The sequence below is a fragment of the Sinocyclocheilus grahami genome, unplaced genomic scaffold, assembly GCF_001515645.1.
Source record: "Sinocyclocheilus grahami isolate Dianchi unplaced genomic scaffold, SAMN03320097.WGS_v1.1 scaffold2395.1, whole genome shotgun sequence".
NCBI lineage: Eukaryota > Metazoa > Chordata > Actinopteri > Cypriniformes > Cyprinidae > Sinocyclocheilus > Sinocyclocheilus grahami.
Genome location: NW_015507574.1, coordinates 42,247 through 51,708, shown reverse-complemented (window position 1 = coordinate 51,708; position 9,462 = coordinate 42,247). Strand labels below are relative to the sequence as shown.

Here is a 9,462-nt window from a genome sequence, read left to right as displayed (position 1 = left end):
AAAACAAACAAGGCAAAACAGGGGTGTAAGTGTGCAATGTCACGTGTGGTTTGACAGTGAGTGTGTACGGGACAAGTGAGTGTAGTTCTCGGTGACTGTGATTCTCTGGTGAGCGTGCTCCTAATTTGTAGTCTCTGTGGGGAAAATTAGTAAGCACACACACAGGTAGCACAGCTAGAGAACAGCGGGATGAAAGAAAAAAGAGCAGATAACAGGATACCAATTGGCTGCTTCCAATTTTCCTGTAAGAGAAAAGTTTTTTTTATAAAGGAAAGAAAGTTAATGGTAAGATGAGAGGGAAATATAAAACAACAAAATACCCTTTTCTGGTAGCAGAATGAGTATAATAGAATTTTCTTCTCTTTTTCATTTTGGTTAAGTTTGATTTAGAAGGATGCTTCTAAACCGGCATTTGGGAATGGGGATTCTTAATACCACAAACCACAGGATTGTGATTGTTATTAAAATTCCTCCGGGTGAAGGAAAAACAATAAAAATCACAGTATTGGGTTTTTTAGCTGTTGAGATTGACACCATTCACCAATTAAATGTTTCTAGATGCTTGTTCAAATTTTGGCGGGTGCCTGTCCGTCTTCTTAGCTGGGTAGGGTTTCACAAGAGAGTGAAGGTAAATGGAAGACAATTTTGAACCACTGTTCTCAAGATTCACAAATACCTGTTCTATTTGCAAAAATTCTCTGCTTTGTGATTTCCACAGGCAAAATACCAGCAAACAACCGCAGTAGTCAACTCAGAAGGAAACAGCTGAGAGAGAGGAGAAGGAGAGAGAGAGATGGCACTGTTAAAGTGATACCCCTAGGGCAGGGGTAGGCAAGTTCGGTCCTAGAGAGCCGCATTCCTGCAGAGTTCAGCTCCAACCCTGAAAAAAAACTCACCTGCCTATAGCCTTAGTAATCCTGAAGACATTGATTAGCTTGTTCAGGTGTGTCTGATTACTGATTAGGGTTGGAGCTGAACTCTGCAGGACTGCGGCTCTCTAGGACCAAACTTGCCTACCCCTGCCCTAGGGGGTTGGTTTTGCTGTGTGAATTAAATAACTGAAAGGGAGAGGGAAAAGAAGGCCAATTGCAAATTAAATTAGAATTTCAGGTTAGAAATGGTATTTCCTGGTTAACATTTAATGATGTTATCATTAAAATTGATGAGAGTAATTAAAAATTACGATTAATCAATCAATATCTTGAAGCAGGATAACCCAAACACTAATGAGCTAACCATGAAATTAAAATTTTATTGCATTATTGACAGTTAAGGATTAAAATTTTTGATGATGTTTGTCATAAAATTTAGCAACGCAATTATAGTTGAAATGATCAGCAAATAGTGTGGCCATATGGAAACAGGACCCGTAATTAATTATTAAATTAAATTAAAATTCCAAATATGTAATTAATTATGAAATCAGTATTAGTAACTTGTTATCCTTAAAGATTAAACTTTTAATGTTGTTGTCTTTAAATTGTAATAGCACCTATAATTAAATTCATCAGTAAATATTGTTGCCATGTGGAAGCAGGAACTGAAATTAATTTATGAAATGAAATTAAAATTTCAAATCTGTAATTAATTATGAAATTAACTTAACAATTTCAAATCCTTACGGATAAACCAACAATATCTACTGGTGTCATTATTAACAATTGATAAGAGTGACTATAATTAAATTAATTAACTGTATCATTGAATAGGGAACCCAACCCTATTTAACTATTTACTGAAATTAAAATTTCAGAGTAATATTGATAAGTTAATGATTAAAAATTCTAATGTTATGGTCACTAGATAATAAGAGCAATTTATAATTAAATTAATCAGTAGATTTCGTTGCTATGTGGAAGCTAGAACTGTAATTAATTTGTGAAATGAAATTAAAATGTCAAATCTATAGTTAATTACGAAGTTAAATTAACAATTTCAAATGCTTAAGTATAGCAAATTGATCATATCTACGGATGTCCATAAAATTATAAGGGCTGTTATAGCTGAATTAATCACAACGTACATTAGCCTTCAACGCCAATAGTTTAGCTTAGCTCTTTGTTTACAACAGCTCAACATGGCACTGGCGGACTGAAAGATACCCCGGAAAAGGTTTCTCAGGACTCCCGGGCTATGGCTGCTACTATGGCGACGTACACAGCATGCGCATGTGAGTTTACTAGCTGTGGTTTCAGTGAGACGTCAGCGCGTCTCGCACTACACAACCAAAAAAGCACTATCGATTCTTATCTTATAGCGCTAAACACTCTCAACTCGTTCTGAGTGAGGTGAATTAATCTACCGATTCACTGCAATCAATACAATAACTGTCAATGATATCAGCACATATTCATACAGACAAAAACGTGTGGATTTAACCACAATTTAATTTTTCTCCCAAAAGTAAAATATCGTTCGGACACTCTCTCTGAGTACCGCGTTTCAAGTTCACTAGTTTTAGTGAATTAAATGGCAGCGGACTATCAGCTAGCTACTCTGATTTCTTCAAACCAGGGAGATTAATAGCAGAGTTGCATTTGGAAGTGGAAAATGCACTTATACAAATTACACTCTGAGGCCTTTTTAGAGAAAGTAAACGAGGAAAACCGCTCGTTTCTTCCTTCGTGCGCTTTTCTAGAGTGACTTAGTGACTTATTTTGTCTCGGTGAACTAAATTAAATGTTTTACTGCAGTTCAATTCTTTACAACAAACCTTCGAGTTTCACTTTCACTCAACACGCTCTGCCGTGCTACAATAACATATCCAATAACACAACAAACTCAGTTTCTCTATCTCTTAATCTATTTTTCCGGATAAAAATAGACAAGATTCATAATATTATCTTGCGTCATTAATTTCTCAGTCAAATCTGCCAGCTTATTTTTTCTCCACCAGATGTAACGTTGATCTTGGCAAAGTTTTAACCTTCAAATTATATGACACCAGACAAATTATTATTTATAAATGAAACATGAATTTTTATTGGCTATTCTAGATTACATCAAACTAAGCTAAAACACAAAAACACACAAACATACAGTTTCAGAGGAAGGAAATTATGTTAATGGAGTTCTGAGGAAAGCCCAAAGTTTTAGCAAGATATTCACTACAGTTCTCTTACTTGTGACCTGAGAAAATCCCAAAGCAGAGGTTTGTCTTATGTTTACTGCTTAAATTAGCTCGGGACCAGTTCAGCAGAGATAAGATTTTGTTTGTTTACTTGCATTTTGGGTGACAGCTAAAAAGCTGAGTTTCCTGGTTTGGCTGCTTGAGGGAATTCCGTTGCTGATTGGTTACTGAGGTGACGTCAGGATGGTGTCCCTTTGGGGAAACCCTTCTGGAGATTGGTTGGTTCCTTGATGATGCAAGAGGCTTGAGCAGTTCTGCTGAAAAAGTCTTGAGTTTGCAAGACTAAGTTCTTTGAAGATCTCTGACAATCCCAGAAGTTTCAACTCAAGTGTTTGAGTTTTAGATGACTGATCGCTTTGATGGTAAGCGTGTGAGCACATGTTGGAGTGCTCTTAACATGGCGAAAAGCGATGACGCAAGCAAGCAAGCCAGCACTGGAGTCTGTCTTGTATTGGGGTTTTGATCCACGGCCTCAGACCATCCCACGGCGCGATCTCCCAATCGCCTTCTTGCAGGGCAGAGTGTGCATACATCAACAAGAGGCTCCAATTTATTATGTGGAGAAAACTCTTTGTGATGATTTGGTTAATACTTTTATAAAGTTTCCTACTGCGAGTATTGTACATACTTCTCACTTCTCCTTCATACCAAAGTTTCTCACATAAAATAAGCTTCCATTTCAGCTCAAATAGCAGGTATTTTGCATACACAATAATCGTAATAGCTAAAAGGACAAGTTATAATGCACAGATTAAGATATCATGGTTTCAATAACACATCAAACAGCAAGCATATTATTTGGGAGTATATTGCTCTGATACTTTAAATGATTTTAAATGACTGTCTTATGAATTGTCTTTGTCTGTGACAGGAGAAACGCACGCTTTTCTGGAAAGTAGTAAAAGGATGCGGAACTCATTTGAGACAATTGGCGCCTGGCTGACCGTGATTCAGCTTTACGGCTCTCAGATGGTTGAGAAGAGATGTTAGTTTCCAGGTGGAATGCGGAGATTCCCTCGTTCATTTGTGTGATGTTTGCAAATGCCTTACATATATGACCCAGATAAAAGAGCGTGCTTGGAATAAATTACGTTTGATAAGAATTTGTTAAGGACACAGCATCAGATCTGAATGTGCTGGATCTGAAGATGATCTACTTAATGTGATTGTTTTTTGTATGACTGTGTACAGCAGATGAATGACTGAAACACTTCCCACATGCAGTGCAGTGATACGGTTTCTCTCCAGTGTGGATTCTCTCGTGTGTTCTCAGAGTTGATGACTGATTGAATCTCTTGTCACAGTGTGAACACTTGTAAGGTTTTTCTCCAGAGTGGATCCTCTCATGCCGTTTTAAACACTTTGCTGAAGTAAAAGTCTTTTCACACTCAAAGCACATGTACTCTCTCACAGCAGTATGTATTTTCTGATGTACTTTCAAATATTGTAAACATGAAAAACTCTTTCCACACAAATAACATGAATGTGGCTTCTCCTTTGTATGAACTCTCAGGTGCTGCTTCAGGTCTGAAGCCCTCAAAAATGTTTTGCTGCACTGATCACATGTGTATGGTTTCTCTTCAGTGTGGATCTTCATGTGTATCTTAAGGTGTGATGATCGTGAGAAACTCTTCCCGCACTGATCACAAGTGTATAGTTTCTCTCCAGTGTGAACTCTCATGTGGCGCTCAAGACTTGTTTTGTGTGTGAATCTCGTTCCACACTGAGTGCAGGTGAATGATTTATTGGCTCTTCTTTTCTTTAAATCCTGTTCGGTTTGAGAGCAACTCAAAGGTTTTTCTTCAGTTTTGACATGATTTTTCTCCTCAACTTCACTCAATTCTTCACTCTCCTCGTTTTCTTCATTTAACTCTGAAATAAAAGTAAAAATTGTTTATTTTCAGTTAATTGTGAAAGGAGATAAAAATGAACCCTGATGTAAACACATACAGGTGCATCTCAATAAATTAAAATGTCATGGAAAAGTTCATTTCTTGACATGTCTGTGTGTGGACCCCAGCCTCAGTCCATTCCTTGTGAAGTTCACTCAAATTCTTGAATCGATTTTGCTTGACAATCCTCATAAGGCTGCAGTTCTCTCGGTTGGTTGTGCATCTTTTTCTTCTACACTTTATCCTTCCACTCAACTTTCTGTTAACATGCTTGGATACAGCACTCTGTGAACAGCCAGCTTCATAGGCAATTAATGTTTGTGGCTTACCCTCCTTGTGAAGGATGTCAATGATTGTCTTCTGGACAACTGTCAGATCAGCAGTCTTCCCCATGATTGTGTAGCCTAGTGAACCAAACTGAGAGACCATTTTGAAGGCTCAGGAAACCTTTGCAGATGTTTTAAGTTGATTAGCTTATTGGCATGTCACCATATTCTAATTTGTTGAGATAGTGAATTGGTGGGTTTTTGTGAGCCAATGTGAGACAAAATCATCACAATTAAAAGAACCAAAGACTTAAACAACTTCAGTCTGTGTGCATTGAATTTATTCACAATTTGAGTTGAATTACTGAAATAAATGAACTTTTCCATGACATTCTAATTTATTGAGATGCACCTGTATGTATGTATATCTATGTATATGTATCTTTTTGATGCATTTTTATAAATTATGTATCTCTGAAATTAACTATTTGTAAGTATTATAGACACAAATCCCATGTTTCTACAGGGAGAACTATTAAATATGTTTGATCAACAACAACATTTTCTAACATAAATTCATTTTGTTGGGAAAAAAAGTGTCCATATCATAGAAAGTGTCTCTTATTATATGATGCTTCCTCTAGATTATTCAACAGCTCTAAAGATTTTTCCTGTTCAAGGCTCGAAATTGCGACCATTTTGGTCGCATATGCTCCCGAAATTTAATCTGTGCGACCTCAAAATATATTTGGGAGCATTTGTGCGAGTGCATATAATTGTTGTCGTGCGACCTGTTTGCATTTCTCTAAAAACATTCAGAGTACGTGCCTTCTGAGTGTTGATATGGTGACCTGTCTGCCATTCTATGAAACGTTAGGCTACATAACCAATTAAACTTCGTCTTTACATTCTTAACTTTAATGCAGATTTTAGATTGGTTAATATTAGCTGTCAATCACCCAGTCACTGCTTTCCGCTAACTACCGCGAGAAAAAGAAAGAGCTGAAGAAGAGAGAAAATTAAAAGAACACTTAGTCCAGAATTTGGTACCACCTAAGGTGGCAAAATCTCTTTGGTACCAGTTTGTTTGTAGAGTCCATATAAGTACTTTGAAACATGATAACCATTTCAAATGAGTAGCTTTACTAATCTTTTGGGACAATCATTATTTTTGCCATTATCGTCATACAGTATCTGCACAGCAGGTTTGTATGAAGTATATTGTAAGAGGTAGCCATACATGCTATATGTTGATGTTTTCAGGACAGTCAGGGCTATCCAGATCTGCCATAATTTTACATGATATTTGTTGTATACGTTTTATATTAGACTTCATATTAAAGAAAACAATTTTTTGCATCTATTAAATTGTTATATTTGTATATCTATCTCAAAATATATTGATGTTAGGGGGATATCTTTTCAGATATGGATAGACAAGACTGTCTAAGATACTGAATAGACTCGGCCATGGTGTTTCATATTCTCAGGTAGAAGAAATTGACACAGCCCTTTGCCTTCAGAAGCAAGCAGCAAGTGGAGATGCCATCCAACTACCACAAAACATCAAGCCTGGTCTGTTCACAACATTGGCGTGGGACAATATAGACAGACTAGAGGAGACAATCAGTGGTGAAGGGACATCACAGAGTAAATGGAATTGATGTGCAAACAAAGCCTATTGCTGATCATCCTGCTGAGACCAGAGCTTTGCCTTGCATCCCCAAAACCAAGAAGAGAAGCATTGAAGCAGTAGAGATGGTACTTCCCATTTACAATGCAGGAGAGCGTGCCAATCCTCCTTTTATACAGACGGTTGACACTGATCATGCCTCCTTTCTACAGGATGCAGCAGACAGAAACCACATGTGGCTAATGGCTCGTCTTTCCAACAAAGATGTTTGCAGCTGGACTGGGTTCAACATCCTCACCCACAACGATACAAGTGTACAAGAAGATAGTATAGGCTATTTGCCAACAATCAATGCTCCTGCTACACAGTTATCAACAGTACATGAGGTACTTCACCAGTCGATAAGCATCATGAAGTCTCTGCAAGGTTTCAGCCTAAAAACTGGAGCAGTCACCAGATACTATCTCACTTCAGAAAACAGAAGTCAGTATCTGAGGCAACTCAGGAACATGACAGGGAATGAGTATACAAAGTGTTTCAGTCATCAAGATTTACAGAAGCCCAGGATAGAGAAGGATAGGGCAGATGTAAATGCCTTTGTAGAACTTATAGAGAGAAGCTGGGTAAACCGTCTAGGTCCAGATCAGTCTGAAATCATTAGTCTTTCCACAGGAATGGCTGTGTCACCAGACATAGCTAGTGATCTGCTGCAAGCTCACCAGACTGGAGAGCAGGCATATCAGACGTTCAGAAGTGAACGTTTAGAGAAAGAGTCACCTGCAACCAAGTTCCATGACAAAATGAGAAAACAGAATCTGAAGACATTCTCAAGCTTCAAGACAAGTGCTAGAGTAAAACAAGCACAAAAGGTCTTGAAAGCTGATAGAAATCTCTTTGGGCATATGATCATTGCTTCGCAAAGTAGAGAACTTCACATTAAATATTTCCTGGCTCATCCACTTGGTCCATTGCCTTGGGCACTCTCAAATCCAGATGGCTCATTGCGGAAAACTAATAAGGCTGCTCTTGCAAGAGAGTTAGAGAAATCAGCATCATCAGTTGAAGATATTAGAGAACACTCTGCATGCATCATTGATGGAATGAGCCTTGTTCAGAAACTAAAAAGTGATGGCAAGACTTTTGGAGAGATTGCTGGTTCTGTGCTGAACCTAACGTTGCACGAAGGAAGAAACAGTAAGCGGATAGATGTGGTGTTTGATGTGTACTAGAAAACATCAATCAAGAATGCTGAGAGATACAATCGTGGTTCAGCAAGTAGCACTCAATGGAAGAACATTGCCCCGGGACACAATGTAGTGCAGTGGAGAAAGCTGTTAAGCAATACAGACAGTAAAACAGCCTTGATAACATTCATCGTGGACCAGTGGAAGCTAGCAGAGAACCGAGTAAAGCTTCAGGACAAGCAGCTATTTGCAACCTGTGGAGAGAGATGTTATTGTCTGACCAAAAAAGACTGGAATGTTGTTGAAGAGCTGAAATCTTCCCATGAGGAGGCGGATACCCGTATGCTCCTACATGCAAATCATGCTAGCCAGAATGGCTATCAAACCACAGTTATTGTGAGTGAGGATACGGATGTCATGATCCTTTGTCTTGGATGCTGTAAGAAGATAAACTGCCCCCTTTATCAGAAATCTGGCACTCAGAATCGAACAAGGTACATCAACATCAGCAACCTTGCTCAGCTCCTTGGAGATGACCTTTGTGATGCTCTTATAGGGGTACATGCCTTTACAGGTTGTGATAGCGTAAGTGCTTTTGCAGGACGAGGAAAACGTACCGCTCTCAAACTTGTGAAAGGAAACAGGACATTCCAAGAGTCCTTCAAATCCCTGGGAACATCCTGGGATGTATCAGAGGAATTATACAGCAGCATGGAATCATTTGTCTGCAGGATGTATGCACCATCGTCTAGTGTATGTGATGTCCATGTGTGTGATGTCCCCCAATTGTAAGTCGCTTTGGATAAAAGCGTCTGCTAAATGACTAAATGTAAATGTAAATGTCAATGATCTACGTTACCTGCTATTCTGTACCAAAAGGGGTAAAGTGGAGTCCAGCCTACTTCCCCCTTGCAGGGACTGCTTAAAGCTGCATATACAGCGTGCCAATTACCAGGCAGCTGTCTGGAGGCACTGTCCGGAAGGACAGCCAGACATACCCGAACCAAAAGGACATGGATGGACAACTGATGACAAAGGTATGCTTATAATAAGTACAATAATTAAATTTTCTAATAACTAATAATAAAATAGTATAAATATGTATAGGTTATTTCTAGACATTTGGACACCTCACTGAAATGGATGAGAAATATCTTCCACTTATTTGTACAGGTATGCTGATGTTAGACTGGATGCGGGGACCCCCAGCGCCAATGGCTGTTCTGGAGCTTATGGCCTGCAAGTGTTCACGGACCTGCAAGCTTCCCGACTGTTCCTGTCTTGCCAACAAATTAAAGTGCACAGAAATGTGCAAGCTACAAACCTGCAGCAATCAGAGGGAGGAGGAGGAGGAGGA

General features: G+C 38.6%; 1 protein-coding gene across 1 annotated transcript in view; it reads right to left on the bottom strand.

Moving 5' to 3' along the window:
• Positions 1-4,048: 4,048 nt before the first annotated feature.
• Positions 4,049-9,462, bottom strand: part of LOC107574932 (zinc finger protein 239-like) — a 7,330-nt gene continuing 1,916 nt past the window's right edge. The window contains exon 2 of the mRNA XM_016261355.1: positions 4,049-5,002. Within this exon, the coding sequence (XP_016116841.1) occupies positions 4,284-5,002 (719 nt within the window). The 3' untranslated portion in view covers positions 4,049-4,283. The remainder of the gene's footprint in view (positions 5,003-9,462) is intronic.